The sequence below is a fragment of the Hyperolius riggenbachi genome, chromosome 2, assembly GCF_040937935.1.
Source record: "Hyperolius riggenbachi isolate aHypRig1 chromosome 2, aHypRig1.pri, whole genome shotgun sequence".
NCBI classification, from domain to species: Eukaryota; Metazoa; Chordata; class Amphibia; order Anura; family Hyperoliidae; genus Hyperolius; species Hyperolius riggenbachi.
In genome coordinates this window covers 212728475-212755260 of record NC_090647.1, presented here as the reverse complement: position 1 = coordinate 212755260, position 26786 = coordinate 212728475, and the positions used below count along the sequence as shown (strand labels likewise).

The 26786-nt window shown below is 43.5% G+C and overlaps 1 protein-coding gene across 4 annotated transcripts in view; it reads right to left on the bottom strand.

The window, feature by feature from the left end:
• CUL4A (cullin 4A) overlaps window positions 1-26786 on the bottom strand; it is a 92529-nt gene that overhangs the window by 10511 nt on the left and 55232 nt on the right. For 3 of the 4 annotated variants that reach the window (XM_068268084.1, XM_068268083.1, XM_068268086.1), the window contains 7 exons: window positions 23667-23777; window positions 18136-18221; window positions 17008-17115; window positions 13414-13527; window positions 4777-4882; window positions 629-801; window positions 347-499 (listed from right to left, as the gene is read on the bottom strand). In XM_068268084.1, the coding sequence (XP_068124185.1) occupies window positions 347-499; window positions 629-801; window positions 4777-4882; window positions 13414-13527; window positions 17008-17115; window positions 18136-18221; window positions 23667-23777 (851 nt within the window). The remainder of the gene's footprint in view (window positions 1-346; window positions 500-628; window positions 802-4776; window positions 4883-13413; window positions 13528-17007; window positions 17116-18135; window positions 18222-23666; window positions 23778-26786) is intronic. The other variant, XM_068268085.1, reaches the window with a different exon arrangement.

The following is a 26786-nucleotide window of genomic DNA, read 5'->3' as shown; positions in this document are numbered from 1 at the left end:
ACAAAATATGGAAAACTTCAATACTTTTGCAAACCACTGTATCATGCCCCACTACAGCATTTTAAATATCTCTGCTGACACAAACATTCATCCACACATGATATGCAATGCCTCCATGCATGCTATGAGAATCATGTGGTAAAGATAGATCAGCAAGGTAACCAGACTCGTGGATCAGAGTGATAAGTAGATCATCACGTGCTAGCACAAGGGTAAGCCAAAGAAGCAGTCACACAATACTGCTACATATGCTGAGTATGTGCATGGGAGTTGCCTCCAGGAAGTAGGCACAAAAACACGCTCCTTCATAACAACAGTTGTGCATGACAGTACAAGCCTTGTTTACCTTCACAGGGAATTTCAGCTGATTATAAAGCTCAGACACCAGAAGATTGTGTGTAAGCGTTTTTCTCATCTTCATAATGCGCACAATAGCTGCATCAATCTGATACTGTCGGTCCTGGAAAACTCTCTCTGTCGTAGTAACCTGTTCCTCCACCTGAAAACACATTTCATGACAAGCTTATATATTCATTTAAGCACTCAGTTCCCCAGCACACTTACAAAGCACAAGCTGGCATGCGGACACGGCACACAGAGCGTGACGGTATTATACAAAACTACTCACTGTCTCTTTCATTTGGATCTGGTTGATTTTAATCCGGTATAACTTGTGTTTAAAATCTGCATTAAAGCTAAACTTGTCTCCATCGGCCACATCTTTCCCCTTTGGCGTTTTCCACAGAACTCTGGCTTTTCCACAGGCAAGTGACTGCAAAGTCCTTTTCAGCTCATTCTCCTCTGCACAGAGCACAGGATTCAATTATCAGACCACCTCCAATAAGAATTTTCACAATATTTACACAAATGTCCTTTCTGCACACTCCAGCATTGTGCTAACCAGCACATCAAATATTTAGCATTCCTAAATTTAAAGGTACATGCATCTTTGGAAAGGTACGTGGATGTGTAAAACAATGTTGCGTGAAATGTTTTTTGTTAAACCACTGGGACTTGTCTTCAAAAAGCAAAACCTTTAATTTACAGATAATGTTAGAAGATTTATCAAGGGCAAAGGAATGGCCAAGTCCCTGTAATGACACAGCAGAGGCAGGGAGAGGATTTCAGATCTTTGCTATGTACATGCAGTATCTCACAAAAGTGAGTAAACCTCTTAGGCCTCTTTCACATTAGCAAAGCCGATTTTGTGCATGCGCTATGACCTGAGGCGTGACGTCGGGAAGTGACGTTACCATACCAGTCCGACCCTCTAGCGATCAGGATGTGTCAACAAAATTAATTAAAGTGACAGTGACTCAATAATTGTGAACATTATAATAAGTGACAAAACCATTAAAACCACACTGGGGACTCAGTGGCAGCTGATAGTGGACCGGGCGGCGTCAAATAACGATAGAAAGTTGGAAATAGAAAAATGGGACCTAAACCTTATCGCAAGGTATATGGTATCTGTCTATACATCCGCCTGCAACAAACAAACAGCGCAGTAAGCATTAACAGCCCAAATAAATTTTAATGAAATACAAACCTATCCCAAATTTAGTGCGGGTAGGAAAGCTGCGCTGATGTAGTTGAGGGGGGAATAGCGACAGAGTCCGTTTGTGAAGACAGAGACAACATCCTTATACAAGCGGCCAACCCACACCACCATCACATTGACTATTTAAAATACTATATCGCTATTATTACAGAACTACAGGTCAACCAAGAAGATCTACAAATAAAGCTCATTCTATGGATCTAAAGTACTGGCCATTTCCACTTTATCATTCAGGCCCAAAGGGCCCATAGCTTCAGTCCTCAGAATTAGCTTTGTCTCCTCTCTTAGAAGTAATCTATCACGGTCTCCTCCTCTACGTGGGTTTTCCACTTTTACCAGTCCAGCAAATTTTATTCCTTTACCCCTGGAGGCATGATAGTCTCTCATATCATTAATAAATTGAGTACAGCCCTTCCCGGTCTTGATAGAAGCAATGTGTTCTCGTACCCTAATTTTCATAGGTCTAGTAGTCTGGCCAATATAGTACTTCCCACACTGACAAAACATTGCATATACCATATATTCAGATTGACAGGTAATAAGATTTGTCACATATTATAATGTTCACAATTATTGAGTCACTGTCACTTTAATTAATTTTGTTGACACATTCTGATCGCTAGAGGGTCGGACTGGTATGGTAACGTCAGAATGTTGTTTGTTTTTCTTAATGCGCTCTGTTAAGACTACCTTCAATTAAAGGGAACCAGAGATGAACGATTCACACAAAATAAACATATCAGTTGATAGCTTGTAAAGAATAAATGCTCTACCCGATAATTTCGCCACTCTGGTGTGCCTTTTTGAGTGCTTTTTATCCATTATTGCTCCAGGAAATATCCAATATGGCCGCCGGCTCATATTCCTTCTGCTTCCAGGTGTTCTGGATGTGCTGTCTAGGCTATATGAGACTATAGACAAGAAGGGCTGCTGTAGGCTTTCATCTGTCTGCTTTCAACTTCATATTCTGGCATGCTGTGTGGCTGCCTGTAGGAAGTGTCTCTCATAGTAATGAAACTGCATACAGTAGATAATGACAGGCTGCACAGACAGAGCACACAGATCACACAGCCACACTTGTCTGTTAGACAGAGATTTTTCCTGCAGCAGCAGCCCCTCCCATGTCATCACAGCTCTCAGTATGTAAAGCATGAAATTTGAGCCAGGAGGGGGAAGGCTTGGGCTTGAAAAGACTCCACAGAAGAGTGACTCAGCTATAATGATTCCAGGTCAAACCTCGACTGAATAGTCGGTGGATTCTTATCACAGTTGATAACAGATAGATTAGACTGAGAAGAATAAAACTAAAAGCATGATAGGTGTTTACTGTCATGTTCCCACTGATAAATGTAATAAAATACATGAGGGTGCTTCGTCTCTGGTTCTCTTTAAGATCGAGAGATGTGTTAAATGTATCTCTCTTTCTATCCTCTTTTTTATTACCCCTTTTGCTTTTGCAAAAGCGTCAAATCTTCAGCGTTGTCCCATGAAAAGATGTAATAAAAGACGTGTGTGGTGTACTCCCTTTTGTGAGATACTAGGTTTCCCCTTCTCTCCAGCAGTGTTTTGCTAGGTATATTGCTAGGGAGATTAGTCTGTCAGAACGTGGTGCTGATGGCAGACCTGTAGCAATGGTTTGAGACACTAACAACTTCTGGTTGTGTACCTATCATCAACCAGAGCACTTTACATGTTCCAAAACAAACTTTGTCAGTATTTATGAGATATATGGTAACTAAGATAATTGTAAAACGATATACCCATTCAGAGTTTTTATCAGTGACAGTTTGCAACATGATCTGATAGTGGAAATATAAAGTTGTGATAATTTATAATCTAAGATGGAATAGGTAAATTAAGTATTCAAATAAAATGATGAGTACGTTAAAAATACATTTTTCAAGGTAAGAGTACTGGATAACTGGATAAAATCCAATAGTAATTAAGGATTATGTAGCTGTTCAAAGGAAACGTGAATTTAGAGGAATATGGAGTGAGCTATTGACATTTTCCTTTTATACAAATTGCTCATCCTCAGCCTTTAAAACTTTCTGAACCCCAGACCCCAAAAGAGCTGCCTCTCTGCATGCATACTTATTGTGTCTGACAATACTGAAACCCAAACAATAGAATGACAGCTAGACAATTGGAGATAATAAATAAATGTGGAAGCCTCATTCCAGTTTAGGTTTCCTTCAAGGACAGAATGTGGTAGTTATAGGCTTTCCTGAGTGAATTATACATATTACAGCCCATCTCTGAGTAAAATGTAAAAAAAAAATGGTGGGGAAAAATATTTACAATTCCCTCCCTGATTAGTATTTCTCTAGCCCCCGCAGATGATCTGAGATCAGAACCCCTCTTCTCTCATTTTATTGTTGTCGCACTTGGATGAGTGACAAAAAGTGTTTGCAGTTTCCGGCCCCACACCTTCCAGACACCAGGCTGGTAACTGGCCTCATCAATGTGAGTGCCGGAAAGGGAAGGTGAAAAGGGCTGTATAGAAGATCTCAGCAGGAACTGTGCATGTAGAAGAGGGGTCCTGATAAATGAAGATGAAGAGTAGGACAAGAAAGATACCCAATGAAGATGCGACTGTAACCTTTCCTCTCCATGGGTATATTTTAGGCCGGTTTCACAACTGGCCATTGCGTTTGTGGTGTGATGCACTACCCCCATTGCAATGCACAAAACATTATTCATATGACTCTGTGGCAGAGTGCACTGACCAATGCAAAGCCCCGCCCCCCTGCACGCCACTCACCCAGTGACACTACATGCTGGACAGATAGTACGTCACTGGGAGTCCTGGGTTTCCCCGTCATTCCATGCTTGTGCACCGAACCACCGCAACCAACAAATTGAAATTCTTGCCTACTCCATTCACTTTCATTACTTCCACCACCACTGCCTCGCCGCAGAAGTCCGACGGTAATGCGCTGTTGACTGCAGCCGATCGGGCACTTCTGATGCATTGTGACACAATGCAGTAAGTGTGCTAGGCGTCATTGCCTTGCATTACGCTGCAGTAAAACGGTAACGCAACACACACTTGCGAGGCAAGTGTAAAAGGGGCTTTAATATTATGTCCAGAATTCTGCATTAATACTGTAATATACAGTAGCAACAAATGGCATTTCATTCTGTAGCATCAGTCATCTCAAAACACAGAATGCCTATACCATGTGACATAACACACTGCACAGTAATCTCACCTACTCCTGTGGCAAGTTTTATTTCTTCAAAACTAAATTCATCTCCCTCGTTGAACATTATTAATACCAGTGTCTGAAACAATGAAACCTGGAGCTCCTTCTTCTCCTGCAGGAAATACATAAAAAGCAAAAAAAAAAAAAACAAACAAAAAAAAACACTTTAACAACAAATCAGTAGGAATCTGTTTTTTTAAAGCAGAATTACAGTCGGGTATTACATACAATAAAATTTGCTTCTAAACTCCTTTTTTCTCATACCATCACTCTACTTGCTTTTGTTCCAAAGTATTGTGATCTGTGTGAAAATCACAAGTCCTTCCAGCATTGCAGGAGTGGGAAATGCCATTACAATGGAAACTAATTAATTCAGGAGACTTTTGCAGTGAGAAAAGCCTCCTCCCCCTGCTTAGTCACACTGAATCCTAAAAAAACAACATGAAAGCTGGGTATTGTTTTTAACTTCCAGTGAAGAATTGGAGACTTTCTGACATAAAATAATAGGATTTGGAGAAGTTGCTTTTTCTGAGGGCTACATATGACATCTTGTAATATACCCAACATACAGGTTTTAAATCCAAAAACCATCAGGCAGATCCAAAGTATCCCTTAGGAAATGAGCTACTGACTTCCAGTAGTTATTCACCTGGGGACAGAACCACACGCAGTGCGATGGGATACGGTTTAGTATGTTTTGTTTTGTTGTTTACAAGTGCTTTCTCTCAAACTTGTGCCTATGAAGTTCATCATTGCTCTGCACTGTTCGGAAGAACTTCCAGGCGGGAGCAGTGTTTTAAGAACCGGGTACAGGCAACAGGGCCCCCTGACGGCAAGGAGCAGCAGGAGAGCATTCATAAATCTGTAATTTAGCCCAGCATGGGCTTTATTCCACTTATTGTTTGTCAGTTCAGGGGTTATCAACAAAAACTACCATATTTTTCAGACTATAAGACACTCCTGATCATAAGACGCACATAGGTTTAGAGGGGGAAAAAAAAACAGGGAAAAATATATACTAAACCTAGTGCATCCATGGTGAAGGGGCATCTTGTGGATTATACCCCCTTTGTACCTCTTGTGTCTCCCATGTGTCTGCCTCTGTCCTCCTTGTGTCCTCATCTATGCCCCTTTGTGTCCCCGTGTCCTCTGTTTGCCCCCGTGTCCTCCTCTGCATGGGCACAGTACAGGGGGTCCCCGACATTGCGCTGGGTTGGAGGTTCGTATTGGCAGGTGTTCACAAGTCAGGAATTCCCTGCACTTGGACTATAAGATGCAGTGACTCCCCCCCCCCCCCCCCACACACACACACACTTTTGGGGGAGAAAAAGTGATTTTATAGTCCAAAAAATACAGTAATATTTTGCACTTCTGCACTTTTTGTGTTGGTTGTGTCTCTTATTTCTCCCTTGGGAACTCCCACTCTCCCCTTCTCCCCAGGCAACATAAAATACTTCCCTGCACCTCTAGCATCGTCTTCTAACCTTCCTGTAGCTCCTAGCAGCTTTCTGGCGTCCTCCATGTACGGCACTTGGTGTGTCACCTGACCCGCCGCGAGCCGTGCACGGACACCAGAAAGCCGCTAGGAGCTACAGGAAGGTGGTGATGAAGGTTCGGTGAGTATTTTATGTCCTGCAAACTCCCCCAAAAATACACAAAGCACAGTTCCCTTTATTCTCTCAGGCTTGCCGGTTAGTTGAGACTTACAGTTGCGCGAGTTTTGGATAACAGAGTCTTTACTGTACTAACCGCACTGAGCTTCATGACCTATTGGGGTGATGCTCCCAACACTAACTGAAAAAAATCATATACATAGTTAGTTATTTTGGTTGAAAAAAGACATACGTCCATTGAGTTCAACCAGCAAACAAAATACAACACCATGTAGACAGTGTAATGGAGAAGGAACTTGGTTCTACAAGCGCTAACAGTGATACCTAAGCACAAAAGGCAAACTACCATAAGAAGTCTATAAAAATATAAATCTTTTATTGTAACTACATCTAATAACAACTTAAAAAAAAAAAAAACATGAGATGGCCACCTCCTCACACAGTCCCATCACACATACCACCAACACACACCACTGGCCAAATGAGATGACTATGTAAGCTCACAATCTGAAAGGGCAGTCCAGCAGTCCAGAGTTGAATTATCAGGTAAGCATCCAAAATGCAGTAAAAAAGCAAAGCAGCAAGTCAGAAGTGGATTAGTATGCAGAGGTATAGCTTAGCATATCCATGTAAACCATGCATCACACTGTAGTAAAGACTGCCAGTATATAGTAGGTTCCACAGTATCTCGCCACTCCACGGTAAGCAAACATCCAGAAGCTTGAGAAGTCCACCTGTGGCAACTAAGGACAGTCCTGATTCCGTGCTGATACACAGTATTTCCAGGGTGTCATGGCTATCAATGTCCACTTGTGCTGGTAATGGTGCTGCCAGCCGCAGAAAGCGCGGGGTTGTGTGGCTGATAGTAAGCAAGTCTGCCAGGGATCACAGTCCTGATAGGTTATCCCAGATGGTAGTCAGATCCAGGATGCCCTCCAGGGTAAGGTGCCAGGATGCGGGGATGGCGATGGGCCACAGGGGGAGACGGCGTCTCATGCAGGCACAGCCTTTACATGTTTCGCCGTTCTCACGGCGTTATCAGAGGGCGTGCCTGAGCATAGAACTGGCAGATTCAAATCTGCTTAGGGAGCCAGGCGGAAGTGCGTGCCCGGACCGGAAGTGACCTGTGCGGGCCACCAAAGAGCAGATGGAAAGCAAGCTCTCGCCTCCGCATCACGTGGGTCCGCGCTGGCACACCTCCAGGCTACGGTGGCTCAACCTGTCCACCAAAGTACATACAGCACAATCACACCATATAGACGTGAAACAAACTAAACTTTCTGTTGGCCATAACTAGCTCCATATATCTAATAACCATAGAATAAATTAAGAGGTATAAGGGCATATTGAAACTGGGCTCAGAAGACGTCCATATTAACGGTGACGCTAATGAGCAATGTAATACCCCAAAATTGAAAATGGTAATACGCAAAAGAATCTATTAAAGAGACTGTAACAATTTTTTCAGCCTTAGTTCTTCTATCCTATGAGTTCCTATGCCTGTTCTAATGTGCTGGGGCTTACTGCAGCCTTTCCTAATTACACTGTCTCTGTAATAAATCAATGTATCTTTCCTCTGTCCTGTTTGTCGGGCTAAGGATTGATTGTGTGGAATGTGCAGGGCTGCTTGTGATTGGTAGAAGCGATACACACCCTCTGCAGGCCCCCTGCATACTCTGAATGACTCATACACTATGTTTAGCTGAGCCTATTAGAAGCTGGTTAGTTTGTTTGTAAACACTGCCTAAAACTGTTACTACAAGCCAGGATTGCAGCAGAGAGTGGCAGAAACAGCACAGAGGGGCACAGGAGAAAATAAGGAATAGAATGGTATGCTTTTTAGTGTAAGAATATTAGAGTACAGATTCTCTTTAAAATTAAAGCCCATGCAGGTTCCGACATCGCACCCAGGGCAGAGCACATAGGACAGTGGAGAGAAGAGGGGAAGATGGTAATCGCAACGCTAGGCCACCATCATTGTATCACAGAGGTAAAAATGAAGCATAACTGAGAGACTCATTCAGTCCTGGGGACTGACAAGCTTGTAATTCAAAAATCCATCTGGTTTCTCTTTGGAGCAGGAGGCAATCAAAGTTGCCCCCTCGTATGGTACCATGAATTCTGTCTAATCCTACAAAACATAAACCCCTGCCCGTACACATGGGGCATTGCCTCACGTGCCAGGCAATGGGGTAGGCCCGGTTCACACTTGCGTTTTGTGAAAAAAACGGTCTGTTGGAACGGATCCGTTACGGTCCGTTCCAAAAACATCCGTTTGCAATCAGGATCCAGTCAGTTTACGGTCCGTTTTCATCCGGATTTTCATCCGTTCTGCACGCTTTTGTAATCCGTTTCCGTTTTTTAAAGAGTTAAGTACTGCATAAAAACCTGGGGGTCTGGAAAGAGCTGGGGTCATTTTTTGAGAGAGCCTGCTGTGTGGACATCATTTTTGGAGAGAGAGACTGCTGTGTGGACCATGGATCCAGTGATTTTATACAGCTTTTGGATTGGAGTAGCCTCGTTCCTGATATTTACCTACTACTTCCTGCACAGCCGTACATTACTGTAGTCTGGATGCCCCATGTCCCACAGGGCAGGTTTCCCCTGCACCTGGACAATCAGGTCCTCAATGGAGAATTCCCTGAGCTCTGCCATGTTCCCAAACAGCTCTATGAGAAACTGGGAGCTGTCCCACTCACACAACGCTGGGCACATGTGTCACTATCCAAGATGGCCGCTAGTACCATTGAAAACACACAGGAAGTGGGGTAGAACGTCCGGCTTTTATCAGGCAGTGTGTTGTGACACTTCCGTTTTCTATTGGTTCCTGTTGTGATGGGTTTTTTGTCCGGATCCGTTCCGTCGGCGGTGGACGGAGGTAACGGTCAGGAAAAAAGGCGCAGGTTGGAAAATTCCGGACCGCAGGCTGGACCGCAATCCGCATCCAGTGGAACGGACAAGTGCGTACGGATCCATTGATTAACATTGGACCCTTTCTCGTCCGTTACGTTTCCGTAGTATGCGGTCCGGCTGCGGTCCGCAAAATAACGCCAATGTGAACCGGGCCTAAAGGATTCTTCATTATCTACATTCTGCATGTGTTCAGATATGCGTCTTCATAGGGGTCTCTTGGTCTTACCTATGTAAAAAGAACCGCAAGGACAATAATAGGTAAACTACCAGCTCAGTTTGGCAGTTCACATAGGGGGAGATTAATCAACGCATTACCGACAGTTTTTTCTTCTAAAACTGTTCTAACCAGCAGAAGAACAGTTCTGCATGATAGTAAGAAACTTCCCAAAGCCTATGTAATAGCGGCGGTTTAGGGTGGATTTCTAGAGCTACACTACAGTAAAAGTGCAAATCCGTTCCTTAACTGCTGCAGATAAGAAGTGCTAGTTAGCAGTTCTTCAGATAGTGCAGGCTAGATGTGATTTGTGGAGGGCTCCTCCCCCCTCACTCAAAACTTGCTGACAGCAGGTGTGTTGGTTACCTCAGCAACAGCAATTCCCCTCACACACAGCACTGCACTGCCTGAGAGACCTTCCTAACTCCTTCTATTCCTAACAGTTTAAGAAGGAATCTGCACTAGCTAGTCATTTCTTGTCTGAGACAGTTCTGCATGGATTTCTAAAAACCTACTAATATTTTGTCTCAGACACTCTTGATAAATCTGGCCCATAGTGAACATACTACCATCGAGATCAACCAGCAAACAAAGTACAGCACCAGTCTGCTTCCTCACATATCCCTGTTGATCCAGAAGAAGACGAAAAACCCTTACAAGGCATGGTCCAATTAGCCCCAAAAGGGAAAAAATTCCTTCCCGACTGCAGATGGCAATCAGATAAAATCCCTGGATCAACAACACTGGGCATTACCTAGTAATTAAAGCCATGGCTGTCTTTATACGCAAGGAAAGCATCTAAGCCCCCTTTAAATGCAGGTATAGCATTTGCCCTAACTTCCTGTGGCAATGCTTTCCACATCTTAATCACTCTTACTGTAAAGAAGCCTTTCCTAAGGGCTGGTTCACACCGGCGTCTGCTGAGCTTTTGCTTGGCGTCGCGTTCAAACGCCAGCGTTTAAAAGTTAGCTTTTGAAGGCTTTTGGGAAGCGTTCAAGGCTAGCAGTTCTGGTCTCTCCTATTGTTTCCTGGCGTTTACCGCCTCTGAAAGTAGCATGTTGCTTTCGAGACTAGATGCAACGCCGGGATCTACCGCCAGGCTTTCATGAAAGCCTGCAAAAGCCAGCTCTAAACACTCCCATTCACTTGCATGGGATGGCGGTAGATCCCAAAAAACGCTGCGTCTAAAACGCTGCGTTAAACGCCACAAAAACGCCCGTCTGAACCAGCCCTAAATAAATGGCTAAAACGTTTTTCCTCCATGCGCAGATCATGTCCTCTAGTCCTTTGAGAAGGCCTAGGGACAAAAAGCTCATCCGCCAAGCTATTATATTGCCCTCTGATGTATTTATACATGTTCATTAGATCCCCTCTAAGGCGTCTCTTCTCTAGACTAAATAAACCCAGTTTATCTAACCTTTCTTGGTAAGTGAGACCTTCCATCCCTCGTATCAATTTTGTTGCTCGTCAAATGGGGTGGCAAAATATACTGTCAAATCATTGTGGCAAATAATTATGGCTCCCAGGAATATTTATCACCTTTACTACATATCTGTTCTTAGCTTACACAGCCCACTACACATCTACATTCTGGTTAGTGTGTACTTTGCAAGCTCCTGATGTCTTCTTTTTGTTTCTTCCAAGTCAGTGGGATGACAGATTTTGGCATTGTACTTTAGACCTAAGCAAAATTGTGTGAAATGAAGTGTAAGAAAATCAGGCTTATTTTCTGTTAATAAGTGCCTGCTGGTTTCACAAACTAATGTCCATCTATTTTTAGCCGCGGCAAATTTAGCAACTACCTCAGCAGATCTGTATCATTAAGCTGCAGCCAAGTGACTTGGGTAACCACACGAAGATATAAATCAGTATCACATGACAGGGTGTATTGTGAAAGACCTGAGAAGCTGGAAGGAATGAAATGTCTTCAATTATTGAATGCTGCCCAAACTCCTTACCCTTACTAATACAAAGCCTTCATTTTCAGTGTGCACTTGCTAATTCACACATCATGCATAGTCCTCTCAGTAAAAGAGAAAGTGCTTACAGGGTATACAACTTCCACTAAAGTTTGCATTCAAGTAAATGTAAGGAAAAACAGTCTGATGAGATGAACTGTATTCTAAGTAGGACTTTCCTAAAATCACGTATTACGCCCACTGACGCAGTTGTACCCACTTCTGTCCGCTTTTCAGCATCTGTAACATGATGTGTTGCTGAAAAGCGGACACACAACAGCACACAACTACTTTAGTGGGCTCAGGCCCTAAGAGTTAAAAATCTAAGCCTGAAGCAAAAACTGTTTCACTGGCATCTACTCCTGCTTCATGTCTCTTTAGCTCCCACAGAGAAATGATTTCTTTGAGTAATGTGAGTGTTGCTACAGTAACGGCGTTACTAACAAGCGCATCTTTAGTAGTGCTTGCGGTACTACAATACTAAGGGTAACTTTGATAGCGTAATTCGCTGTAACCAGTGGTGCAGCTAAGGAGCGGTGGGCCCCGATGCAAGTTTTACAATGGGGCCCCCCAAGCACTCTATACATAACAATTGATACGGAGCACCCAAACCTGCAGATGGCAATAAGGGGATGGGGAGCAGTTTGTTAATGTTTACCAATATTTAAAGTATCTATAGAAGTGATTATTACGAGCACAGGACCAATAGAAAGCGAATACTGTAGTTGAGGGAGGGCCCTTTGGGGCCCCTCTGGCCCAAGGGTCCCGATGAGGTCGCTACCTCTGCACCCCCTATTGCTACACCCCTGGCTGTAACCTAACAGTGGTAATGGAAATATTGCCGTGCGCTGTCTGCACACAGCTATATTATCGCACCTTCATGCGTCAACCCCATTGTCACTGGCACATAAGTTTTAATATGTCTACTCAGGTATCAGGAAAAAATTTGCTGCATAAGACTACAGAAAGACTGAAACTTATTGCATGGGGTTATTAACCCAGCGAAAGTAAGTATTAGCAGGGCTGGAAAACACTGATAGATAGATGGATAGACTGTATGCAACTTAGGTACACTTTTTACCTGATTCGGGTTGGATGCAGATCAGTTTGCCAGAAAAGTCCACCAATTTATTTCATCCTCCGTGCAAACAGATACAAACACCTAGATAAAGGCCTGACAGCCATTTTGCAAGCTCCGCTTGCTTCCTTGGAGATAAGGCCTGACAGTCGTTTCGCAAGCTCCGCTTGCTTCCGCAGAGTTTATATACGGCGTCCGGTAAATGTAGCCACTCGCCCCTTCCTCTCATATCTCGCGGAACCCGGCAGTACACTGTAGCCGAGTCCCGTGGGTAGTAGCAGAGCCACTCTGCACGTCCTGTGCCTGTCCCATGACTGCAGTGATCATGTGATCACTGCAGTCATAACAATGGAGGAGAAGCTGCACGGACATTTGACCTGTGTTACCTGGCCAATGCACACGTTGCCAGGGTACTGTGCCCTAGATAGGTACCTTTACCATTCATTCCTGAATACACCCCAGAAAGGCGGTTCACTAACACAAAAATAATTCCACGGCTATACAGCAATCTGATTGGAGATATTTTTTTTGTCCCGTTTTAAGATATGCCCAGAACTGTTGGTGTGCTAATTAATGAGGCATCAGTTAATGAGTTATAGCTTAACTGCTCAACAAGCAGCCAAACTGCTGGGCTCTGCAGCAACTATGAGCTCTAAGACTTCTGAAGAACATGTTTCTCAGGTTTTTACATTTATTGCATAAAATGGGAAACCCCTTCAGCACTGCTGTAAACAATGCCAGCCTTTTGAACAGTTAAATATTTCAGCTGGTGTCAAGTAACTAGGCCACTGCCAGTAAGGAAGCATCAGAAAAAAAGCAGCCTAGCAACATTACAGGATGTAGTTAACAGCACTGTAGAAAACCTACGTCTTTAAATTCGGCTTTCAAAACAGCATGTCCCAGTGTGGACTGCCACTGTAGTCTCCTGCCACTGTGTTTTCCCAAGTAAAAAGTCTTAAATATTTCCTGCAGTTTCACCATCTAGAAGAGAAAAAAAATAACATGTAAAATTTCTTAGAGGGGAAGAGAGTTTCTGGTAAAACTGTACATTATATGATGAAATATGTAGTCTCTTTTCTGTCATTCAGGAAGCATATATTGCAGCAGCATTATATTTAGCAAGCCAGTAAGTAAATAATAAATCCCTGGTGGCAAGATACAGATTATATGTACTATTTAAAAATGTTGCATAATATCCATACCAACTCTCCTCCCCCCAAAAAATACTAACAAAAAAAAATTTTAAACTTGCACACAACTACAGCTTTTTCAAAGCACTGTAAAAATGCCTTTTGTAGCTAATATAAATAGTTTTTTAACATCAAATTCACAGGGTAGCAACATAGCCATGTACTGCAAACAGCTGCTGAAAAGCCAGCAGTCAGCGGTCACTCTAGTCTTCAAGTTGCCTTGAACAAACCATACTAACCATCTTGTAATCCTCTGAGCCACCAATTCATGGCCAACTGCTGGCACATCTTGCAGACAGTTTTTTCTCTTCACTTACAGAATAGGTGGATGGACTAACTGAAAGCTTGTCAGCTGACCAAAGGAATAAGAAGGAACTCAGTATGTACAAGTGCAGGTACCAGGAAACGCATTAGAGAAAACTTCTGCAAAATCAGTGGGACAACTGAGAGCAAAATGGTGCAGAGCATGTCACGACCTGGCAAGCATGAACATAGTGGACTAACTGACCACTTTACTGCAACCAGGGACACTTACTTTAAAAAATTGTTGGAACTATTCCCAGACTTTCTCACAATAGAAGATGAGAGAAAAACATATATCCTACTGGGAGAAGAGGAATCCACAGTGACAATCGCTGTGCGCTATGTCACAACATGCCACAGACTGAGAGGAACATAATGGAACTGTACACCTAAAAAATGCCCACAGACTGCTTAGCCAATTTCCCCCTACCTCACTCCCTCCCATGTCCCCCTTGCTTTGGCAATACCTGTAATAAATCTTGGTCATGCCGATAAAGCTATCTTTGATTTGATTTGACATAGTGTTTCTTTTCATAGGATTACTGCAGCAGGAATAATGTAAGAGGAGGGAATGGGAGGATGACTGAAGGAAACATCTCAGCAAGCCTGCCTCTTCATGTCCAAAAACTTAACGTGAACCTGAAATGGCCAAAAAGAAAAATGTGTACATACCCGGTTACTTCCTGCGCCAATTGGCCCTGACTAGCCGAATTACCGAGAGCTGTAGCGGAGGATCCATGGAGGCGGAAGAGGACGGTAAGGGACCGATCAGCTTGAAGCGGGCTGGAGGAAGTCCCAAGTATGTATACATTTTTCTTTTTGGGCCATTTCAGGTATACTTTAAGCCAAAAGTAAAAATTTTCAAGAAGTGATGAAAGGGACCATTGGAAGCAAAGAAGAATTGAAAATGCACAGTTACCGTATATACTTGTGTATAAGCAAACATTTAACAGTACAAACAATGTGCTGAAAAGTTACCCCCTCGACTTATACACGAATCAGTGGGGGAGTGGAATGGATAGTGAAGCTGGCAGTGGAGTGCAAGAACCATGCAGAAGTGGTCTTGCATTTTGTCAGCTGGCTCTCTGCTGTGTCCGTTCCCTCATCCCCCGCAACATGGTGAGTGGAGTGTGCTGTTCAAGACTGTGCCTGGGGTGTGTGGCCTAGCCAGGCCTGTAGATGAACAAATGGTGGAAAGGTGCCGGCCTGAGATCCTCTACAGTATACCTCCGGGCACCGATTAGCGCTGCTTAACAGCACAACTTTGACTTCCTCTGCACTGTGCATCTTCTGACTCGTTAGTAAGACACTCTAGTGGCTTCCCGCAATGACACGCTGAAAGGACAGAGCTGCTTCTCTGATTCCGGGACAAGCTCAGATGGCACCAATCCTGGGATACAGGGCTCGGCATCATGATTGGGGGTAAAAGTGATGGATGCAGCAGCCAGGCTCAGTAAGGGCCCTTTTCCACCTGCAATCGCTAGCGTTCACGCTGAACGCTAGCGATTGCTGAATCGCAAAACCGGCGATTCCCCCGACGTTTGCGGCCGCGATTTTGCTATGCTATGCACTACATAGCAAAATCGCGGCAATTATCGCTCCGCCGCGCGTTCGCGTTCCCGACAAAAGCGAATCGCGGTAGTGGAAATGACCTACCGCGATTCCTATGTTAAAGAGCAAACCGTAGCGATTGTAAAATCGCTAGCGGTTTGCGGTTTTGCGATTCAGCCAGCGCAAACGCGCTGGTGGAAAAGGGCCCTAAGTTTGACTGATCCTCCTCCAGAACTAGAGGAGCATGTGAGAAAGTGGGGGACACTCTCAGCCAGCTGAATAAACAGGATCTAATTGCATGCAGCCATAGAGAGGGAGGAAATAAGAAGGACCCAGACATGTGAGGTGGTGAGTGATGTGGGAACTGTAAAGGATTGGTCTTTACCTGATCAAGCCCCTATGGTTGATGAACAGGCCCCAGATGGTATGAGTAAGGCAAAGGGTCATCAACCACAACGTCCTAAATGACCTGCCCTGCATGACATATTTGAGTCGATTTCTGCATGTAACTTGGCAATTTCTGCACTTTCCAAACAGACTGGTGGCCTAGAAGAACAATTGAGGCACATTTGGCTATGCTATGGGGAGAGTGGCTGCCTAATACGTTGGGGTACATCTGGCTACAGAGACAGGGAGCTGCCTAATTCCATGGGGCAAATCTGGCTATTTACAGGCAGGCCCATAAATATTGGGACATCGACACAATTCTAACATTTTTGGCTCTATACACAACCACAATGGACTTGAAATGAACACAATGGGGTTGATTCACTAAGCTAATGACAACAGCGCTGGTTAATAATTCTCGGCACACACTATGCGGTCATAGCATGTACTGCTAACTTACGCTCTCCATTGCTAATTTAATGAGCGCTTTGTTAAACTTACTGAGCACTTCTCTGAACCCACCCAGAGCCCGGCAGGCCCAGTAGCTTCAAAGAACGATACTCCTGCACTTTGATTGGTCCAGTAGGGGGACTGTCACTTGCCCCCCCCCCCCCCCCCTCATGACATTATTTGTCGCCATTTTGGAGGTAAACACAGGGAGAGGTATTCCCTCTTCAAAATGGCCACCAGGAGTGTTCCTACAGGATTTCCAGAGCTGCTCATTGGCAGCTTTCTCTCCCTGGCCACGCCCCCTGCCACTCCCCCGCCTCCCTCCACACTGGATGAGAGAATGAATCTCTCATTCTAGCATCGTGACCTTCAGGTCACAAAAGTGAAAGAGGGCCAGTGCAGCCCACAGGAGCGGCGGGAAGCAGCGTTTTTTGCGGCTACCTGATCTGCTCAGCCCCCGGATCAGGTAGCCTACTTTTTTTCTTTTATAGTTTGAGCCCACCTCGGGCTCTCTTTAACTCACTGACATTTTTATATTAGTATGGTATTTACATTTTTAATTGTAGAAGTGTTTGCCTACCTCTGCAGGTAAGTGCACATCCATGGGTGTATAGGTTGGCCAGTAACCCATAGTCAGAATGTTGACAGTCAAATCTATGGTGCCTGGGTCAGTGTGATTCTGCATATACTACAAAAATGAAAACATAATTTAGTTATACAGTACCCTTCAATAAATTGTGTGACATACTTCAATTTTAAAACTTAAAGAGGAACTGTAATGGCATACAGTAGAGTGCAGTAAATTAGCCAGGGTACCCACTTTTACAGTAATTTTCCTGCAGTGTTCTCCCAGGCTCTTTTAGCTGGGTGCTCCACCCGGCTAGTTTTTGTGAGCACCCGGCTGTCATCTGTTCACCACCTCCTCTGCTGTAAGCAGAAGTGTGCAGAGAAGCACTGTCCCTGCATTCTCTCATCTCGCCCCACCCGGCTACTTTTTCATGCCACCCGACTGGAAAAAAATTCTAGGGAGAACCCTGTCCTGGTTCAGCATCAGAAATACTTTATATCTATATATTTCTGTATATTGGCGTGTGGTCCCGCCCTCCCAGTGATGTTTAGCCTAGGCTGATTAGCTATGTGCACTCTGCAACTGCTTTAATGAATTTAAAGATAACCCGAGGTGGGTTTTAAGAATGCCATTAGGACACAGAGGCTGGTTCTGCATACAATGACCAGCCTCTGTTACTATACTGTGCCCCCCCTCCAGGCCGCCCCCTGCGCTCTGCTGTCCCCCATAAATCAAACCGCTGTGCTAGTGACATGCAGCGTGTCGCTACGGGGAGATAAGGGACGCAGGCGGGGAGCGGTGCTATAGAGGAGGCGGGGGAGTGGCGGTAACAGACACTCGGAGGTAAACAGCCTACTAGCGACACACTGCATGTCGCTAGCACAGCAGTTTGATTTATGGGGGACAGCAGAGTGCGGGGGGCCTGGGGGGCACAGTATAGTAACAGAGGCTGGTCATTGTATGCAGAACCAGCCTCTGTGTCCTAAAGGAATTCTTAAAACCCACCTCAGGTTCTCTTTAAAAATGCCATCAAACAACAGAAGTTTAAATGATTTCATAAGAATGTATTGATTTTTAACCATAAAAGTGTAATTATTTAATAAATGGTGTAGCATTCACTTTAAGAAAAGAGAATTTTACCTGTTTAAATTGGACCATAACATCTTTTGAGAGCTCCATATCTTTAAACATTCCCTCCAATTTACTAGTAAAAGCTGCACCACATTCTAAAGAAAAAGAAAGGAATCTTAACAAATGAAAGTACAATATTATGAGTAATTCATTTTAGTGTGTATGTATATGAACCAGTCAGTCACTAACCCCTCCAGTGATACTGAATTGGTGCCCTCTATACTCTGAAGCTGAAGCTCAAGCACATCTAGAAGCCTGGGCAATTTCTAATAGCACTCACCTGTCTGACTACACTACCCATCTGTCCGCAAAACTGGAAGTGTAATAAATTAGATAAACACTCATGAACCCTCACTGTACCACAAATGCCACTACTCTGGTTATTTTGTATGCATTTAAAGTGATACTCGGAGTGGAATATGGAAGCTGACATCTTAAAATGTAAACAGTGCATATTGCCTGGCTGTGCTGCTGATCTACTGCCCTTAATACTTTTAGCTATAGACCCTGAACAAGCATACAGCAGATCAGATGTTGCTGACAAAAATCTGACAAGCAGCCCCGGATTTACCATAAGGCACTGACTGTAGGTATGTGCCTACAGGCGCCTGATGATGGAAAGGTGGCTCACTCCCCTCCCTAAGTGCCTCCCTCCTGCCTTATCTATGCAGAGTCCCTAACGGAGTGTAAATGAGAGGTTACTCACTCGAATCTCCGCATTCCACAGACCAGACCTCCCTTTAGTCGGGGACACCCCTAGCTACCTAATACTTGCTAATTAATACTGAGGATAGTTCTGGCTACATAATACTAAGGGGCACCTTTAGCTACCTATGATGGGCAAGGGAAGTAAGGGAGAAGTGACAGCTAAGCCAGTCAGCAGACTTCTGGTGTGGTTCAACAGGTGTTTGTAGGTTCATGGAGGGCGAAGTGTAGGGTGCCAGAACAACTGCGCCTATAGGCTCTTGTGAGGTAAATCCAGGCCGGCTGACAAGATTAGCTGAATGCCTGTTTCAGTTGGGCGATTCAGACACTACTGATGCCAGTACTGCTGGCATTTGAACGAGAAGCTGAGCAGAAGCCCGTGTGAACCAGCCCTAATTCTGATCCCCCCCCCCCACCCTTAAAAGTCAGTTTAAAGAAAATTTGTAATTAAAAAAAAAAAAAAACACCCCTGGGGGGTACTCACCTCGGGTGGGAGAAGCCTCCGGATCCTATTGAGGCTTCCCCCGTCCTCCTCGGTCCCACGGCGGCAGTGAAAATCCTCCCGTAGCGGCGTCGATGTAAATATTTACCTGTTGGCTCCAGCGCAGGCGCAGTATCCGTTCTTCACACGGAGATGGGCGAAAATAGCCGATCTCCGTCGGGCCGCTCTACTGCGCAGGCGCAAGTCTCCTGCGCAGTAGAGCGGACCCGACGGAGATCGGCTATTTCCGCCTACCTCCATCAGAAGAGCCAAGACAGCGCCCCCGCTGGAGCCAGAAAAGGTAAATATTGCACAGCGCAACAAATTGTTGCCTGTGTGTTCCAGGGGCTGCAGCGAGACCGCCGTGGGACACAGGAGGACGGGGGAAGCCTCGATAGGGTCCAGAGGCTTCCCCCTACTGAGGTGAGTACCCCCCTGGGAAACTTTTTTCAGGTCAGGTTTTCTTTAAAGTCATGTCTCCCTATTGAAGAAACTGTGTTCTATTAAATGCATTTACAAACTTCCTAAATTGAAGCTGTAACCTACTCTCCATTGAGCCATGCATCCAAATACCTAACCAATCCACATAACATATGCAAGGGAAAAATGTCCATGTTTATTTGGCTTATAGAAACTAGAGACACTTGATAAACTGTCCCATACATTTCAAAATTAACACAAACTGACTATACTTAGTTCCAGTATCAATTATCAAGCTTATTTTCTGTATAATGCAATACTCATTAATCATCAGTTTCATTAAGCAACAAGGTCATCAGTAAGGATAGGTAAGATCAATTTTGCAGTAAGCGCAATTCTCCTGGACTGTGCAGGGGGTGCAGGCTGCGCAGAGGGGGTTAACTCACCTACACAGCCTCCTCTTGCCAATAGGCTCCACACTGCTCTCCATGTTCCCAACACTTCTGCCTTCATAATGGATGTTCCAGTTTAGAAGGCGGAAGTTTTTGAAAGATGGAGAGCAGTGTGGAGCGCACCATGAAGAGACAGCGGCTTAGGCAAGTTAACCCCCTCTGCATGGGCCATGTCCCCACAAGCTCCAGGACAATTTTGCTCTGTGCAAGATTGATTTAGCTCATCCCTAGTTATTAGTATGAGGATTATTTGTGGTGGGTTTGGGCTCATATCCCAATCAGTTTTGATGATAAATATGAATCTTATTTTTCAGCCATGGGAAAGACCATTGTCAAGTACAGTATTAATAATTTCACAGAACACATGTTTAGTCAAACAGGAAGATTGTAATAATAAGTGATGCAGACAACAAAAACAAATATACATTAAACAATGTGACACAGCGACAATACATGGTGATGTAACAATGTATGGATAAATATAGCAGACAAGTCACTGAGTCCATATGGTGGTGGAGAAGAGCACATGAAGAGGAGGGTCCTGCCAAACATGGCCCTAAATTTCACTGAAAAAAGTATATTACATGTTGAAAACCTAGGCCATATTTCATTGAGTCGAGGAGTCCGATTTTTACGTTACTTGAGTCTGAGTCAGTGGCTTAAAGAGAACCCGAGGTGTGTTTAAAGAATGTTATCTGCATACAGAGGCTGGATCTGCCTATACAGCCCAGCCTCTGTTGCTATCCCAAACCCCACTAAGGTCCCCTTGCACTCTGCAATCCCTCATAAATCACAGCCGTGCTGTGAGGCTGTGTTTACATCTGTAGTGTCAGTCTCAGCTGCTCCCCCGCCTCCTGCATAGCTCCGGTCCCTGCCCCCGTCCCTTCCCTCCAATCAGCAGGGAGGGAAGGGATGCAGGCAGGGACTGGAGTTATGCAGGAGGCGGGGAGAGCAGCAGACTGACACTATAGAGATAAACACAGCCAGCCCTGACAAGCTGTTTGTCAGCAGCGTGGCTGTGATTTATGAGGGATTGCAGAGTACAGGGGGACCTTAGGGGGGTTTGGGATAGCAACAGAGGCTGGGCTGTATAGGCAGATTCAGCCTCTGTATGCAGATAATATTCTTCAAACCCACCTCGGGTTCTCTTTAATACACAGAGTCGTCTGATAATTTTTGTACCAACTCCACAGCCCTGGTTAGTATTAGACTATGGAGTTGGAGATGAGAAGTCAGAGAAATGTTGGCTACCTGGAGTTGGTGGTTTCATAACCTGAGGAGTCGGATGAGGTTTGTACTGACTCCAGTCTTCTTTCATTAAACTGTTAAAAATGCAAATAGGGAAATAACTTTTGCCCAGCTACACAGAGTTTGCTACAGTAATTTAGTCAGATGTATACAACAGGTAGTTTAATATACATTTTGCAAACCTCAGATTAACCAAGAGATTACAACAGTTTCAACATTTCAATGTATCATTTCTGCTCTTTATAATGTCTGATGTTTGTACATGTAACTGTCCTTGTATTATTATTATTATTAATTGTATTTATAAAGCACCAACATATTACGCAGCGCTGCACAATAAAAATATACAATGATACAACGATACAAGGATGACAGACACAACAAGGTTATACAACATAGAACAAAGTTATACATCCTTGTAATATATTATATATACAGCCAACTTGGAGGCTAACTTTTTTTTCAACCAAAAATAAAAACTCTTGATGTTAAAGCAGAGCTACAAAGATGACTTTGACTGGAATGTATAAATTATGACATTAGGTAAAATGACTGAGTTTGTTTTAGAAATAATAACATATACAGTGGAGGAAATAATTATTTGACCCCTCACTGATTTTGTAAGTTTGTCCAATGGCAAAGAAATGAAAAGTCTCAGAACAGTATCATTTCAATGGTAGGTTTATTTTAACAGTGGCAGATAGCACATCAAAAGGAAAATCGAAAAAATAACCTTAAATAAAAGATAGCAACTGATTTGCATTTCATTGAGTGAAATAAGTTTTTGAACCCCTACCAACCATTAAGAGTTCTGGCTCCCACAGAGTGGTTAGACACTTCTACTCAATTAGTCACCCTCATTAAGGACACCTGTCTTAACTAGTCACCTGTATAAAAGACACCTGTCCACAGAATCAATCAATCAAGCAGACTCCAAACTCTCCAACATGGGAAAGACCAAAGAGCTGTTCAAGGATGTCAGAGACAAAATTGTAGACCTGCACAAGGCTGGAATGGGCTACAAAACCATTAGCAAGAAGCAGGGAGAGAAGGTGACAACTGTTGGTGCTATTGTTCGAAAATGGAAGGAGCACAAAATGACCATCAATCGACCTCGCTCTGGGGCTCCACGCAAGATTTTACCTCGTGGGGTGTCAATGGTTCTGAGAAAGGTGAAAAAGCATCCTAGAACTACACGGGAGGAGTTAGTGAATGACCTCAAATTAGCAGGGACCACAGTCACCAAGAAAACCATTGGAAACACATTACACCGCAATGGATTAAAATCCTGCAGGGCTCGCAAGGTCCCCCTGCTCAAGAAGGCACATGTGCAGGCCCGTCTGAAGTTTGCCAATGAACACCTGAATGATTCTGTGAGTGACTGGGAGAAGGTGCTGTGGTCTGATGAGACCAAAATAGAGCTCTTTGGCATTAACTCAACTCGCTGTGTTTGGAGGAAGAAAAATGCTGCCTATGACCCCCAAAACACCGTCCCCACCGTCAAGCATGGGGGTGGAAACATTTTGCTTTGGGGGTGTTTTTCTGCTAAGGGCACAGGACAACTTAATCGCATTAACGGGAAAATGGATGGAGCCATGTATCGTGAAATCCTGAACGACAACCTCCTTCTCTCTGCCAGGAAACTGAAAATGGGTCGTGGATGGGTGTTCCAGCACGACAATGACCCAAAACATACAGCAAAGGCAACAAAGGAGTGACTCAAGAAGAAGCACATTAAGGTCATGGAGTGGCCTAGTCAGTCTCCGGACCTTAATCCAATAGAAAACCTATGGAGGGAGCTCAAGCTCAGAGTTGCACAGAGACAGCCTCGAAACCTTAGGGATTTAGAGATGATCTGCAAAGAGGAGTGGACCAACATTCCTCCTAAAATGTGTGCAAACTTGGTCATCAATTACAAGAAACGTTTGACCTCTGTGCTTGCAAATAAGGGTTTTTCCACTAAGTATTAAGTCTTTTATTGTTAGAGGGTTCAAAAACGTATTTCACTCAATGAAATGCAAATCAGTTGCTATCTTTTATTTAAGGTTATTTTTTCGATTTTTCTTTTGATGTGCTATCTGCCACTGTTAAAATAAACCTACCATTGAAATGATACTGTTCTGAGACTTTTCATTACTTTGTCATTGGACAAACTTACAAAATCAGTGAGGGGTCAAATAATTATTTCCTCCACTGTATAACCACACATAAGTATAATCAATACGATTTCTTACCATGCTTTAATTTAGATAGCATTGATTTCTCTGAATCAACAGAAGCACTTTTCCCCACCAACAACCTTTTAGCAAGGTCTTTCTTGTAAAAGGCTTCAAACACATCCTTTCCTGAAAAGAAATAACAAATACATGGTTTTGGCTGTAGTTCATAGTACACAAAATTAGACCTTCAATGTTAGGGAAACTATGCCAAAGAAGCCCCTGAGAAATAAAAGACCTGGTGATTTAAACTAACAACCACTTTTATCTGTACACCTAGTGGTGCATGAATAGTCCTGAGTTGGGTTCAAGAGCAGTCTGGCCACAGTGGGCAAAGTATTCACTTTCAGCAGAACCTACATTTAAACCCAATTGAAATGAATGGAAAAGGAAACTGATGAATCATTGGGGGACAGCAGTGATCTAAATGACTGCATCAGGCTATCCGTTTGGGCAGCTAACCCACTGATATGCGTATTACTGCTTTTGAGGCATTTTATTATGAAGAGGTAGGTCATCTGAGGTAATTAACATGTGCTGAGTCCACACTAGAGCTGTTCCAGATCGGATCTGTTTGACATGGATCTGATCTGCATAGCAGTCGGTATATACACGTCGCTGCTCACCACCACTTGTCCCGCCACTCGTTCTCTTGCACATCATGGAGTCCAGCAGAAGCATGTCTCTCCATGGGCTGGAATAGGCCAAATCTGCCTAGCAACAGGGAGAATTTTCATCGGTTCAACATGAACCAATGAGTATTCCCTTTGTTGCTGAGGATTCCCATTGGTCTGTCCAGGTAAATGTAAAATACCTGTACTTCCTGTAGGCCTCTGGGCTGTTTAGAAGGACCAGGTGTGGCTGGGCATATCCTATTGCAATCTTCCACTATGGGGAACTAATTTTGCTGTGCTTTGTCACAGTGAAGGGTGGGTGGGTATAAATTAAGATTTTTTTTTTAAGGGCTAAAGTCAAGAGAGGTGTCTGCAACGCCACCAGGTGATCATAGGAACGCCATGTTACCCTGCAGTTGATCTGAATGTTGGGAGGTTATTTTGAATGCAGTTTCTCACTTGTGCTGGCAAGCAATCAATCAATAAACCTGGCATAATACAACTTTTGAAACAGGAACCTTAGCAGAGATCTGTTGTCCTTGCATCCAGCTGCTGCTTAAACTATTTACTTCCTCTTCTCTCGGGTTATGTGCAAAGGCTTTATTACAGTACATATAGATACTTGTGAAAGAAGGCAAACCCTGGCCATTTTAAAACAGCAGAAAGCAAGTAAGCTTTGCATACTCCTCAAGAACAAGACATAAGGCATTGTTACCGAATGTTTCTGTGTGACGCTTAAAGGAAACCAGAGACCACATTAATTGCATGATTTTTACTTACCCGAATCTTTCTCCAGCCCCATGAGGAATGTGGGCTCCATCGCCGTCCTCCCCAGCAGCTCCGTTTCACCATTCTGAGCTCTTTAGATTTCCCAGATGCGCTGTTTTGCGCATGCACGGCTGCGCCCCCATTCATGCTCCCACAGAAGAACATGCCTGGCCAAAGTCAAACTAATAGAGCTCAGAACAGGAGAACTCACCGTCAGGGGAGGACACGGATAGAGCTCATGGTCCTCATGGGGTTGGAGGATGCCCCAGGTAAGTATAAATCATGCAATTAAAGTCAAAATTTGCCTTTTCCGGGGATTGGTTTTGTTCAAGCAACTTAAAGAGACACTGAAGCAGAAAAAAAAATTATGATATAATGATTTGTATGTGTTGTACAAATAAGAAATAAAACATTAGGAGCAGATACACAAGTCCAATATTGTTTCCAGTACAGGAAGAGTTAAGAAACTCCAGTTATCTATGCAAAAGAGCCATTGAGCTCCACGACTTTCAAAGTCGCAGAGAGCGCTGTCTTCTGAAGCTTATTGTCTCAACTGTCAGTCACTGTATTGTTTTTTTCCTGCAGAGGGCAGTTCAAAAGTTCACAAGCCTGCTCTGTAAAATCATTTAGAATGCTGAGTAGTGTGTAAACTGCAAATATTAGAGAATAATGCAATGTTATTAAAAAACAACAACATATAATTGAAAATAAAAATATGAGAATATTTTCTTTGCTACTAATGTTTTAGTAATTATCCGTACTATACAACCAATCCAATTCATTATATCATATTTTTTTTAACTTCAGTGTCTCTTTAACGTCAGAAAAGCTAAGACCATGGGTAATACATCAACTTACTTTACCTTTATTGGTTATTTAATCACTCGCTTTCTGAAATTAGTGAACTAATCAATCATTGAACCAACTTGAAGGGGTCTGACTTATAACTAATACTTTACGAATAATGGAATGCAGCAAGTCAAAACTATATAGTGCATGTACCAACTTGAAAGTGAAAGCAGTCACTGTGTCTCTTGACTTTCCAAGGGTTTGTTCTATTTGGCCTGATTTAGTAACTTGAAGACCTGCAACTTGTCATTATACTGTATATAGGTGGCAAATTTGATTTCCAGGTAGGATGCAAAAGTTAATGCCAAGGCTGCAATATGCAGAGACATGCAGCACACCATGATAAGATTGATTTAAAGGATACCCGAAGTGACATGTGTCATAATCAGATAGACATGGGTATTTACAGTGCATAGCACACAAATAACTATGTTGTGTTCCTTTTCTTTCTTTCTCTGCCTGAAAGAGTTAAATATCAGGTATGTAAATGGCTGACTCAGTCCTTACTCAGACAGGAAGTGACTACAGTGTGACCCTCACTGATGAGAAATTCCAACTATAAAACACTTTCCTAGCAGAAAATGGCTTCTGAGAGCAGAAAAGAAATAAAAAGGGTCAATAGTTCATAGAGTTTAGCTCTGACATACTTTAATGAATGTGTCATTGAGCAAAAGCAATAAAACAGTTATAACTTAAAAAGTAGATTTAAACATAAGATAAAACTGTGGAATATCTTAAAAAGTCATTTTTAGAAGGAAGATAGATACAATCGTTTATTTCATTAGTTTATTTTCGCTTCAGGTGTCCTTTAAAAGGGACTCCGAGCACCTCTCAAGGGCATGCCTTTAAGACTCCGACCAGTACTGCAAAGTACTTAACCACTTTGTCCTCCTTGACGCACTCCCGG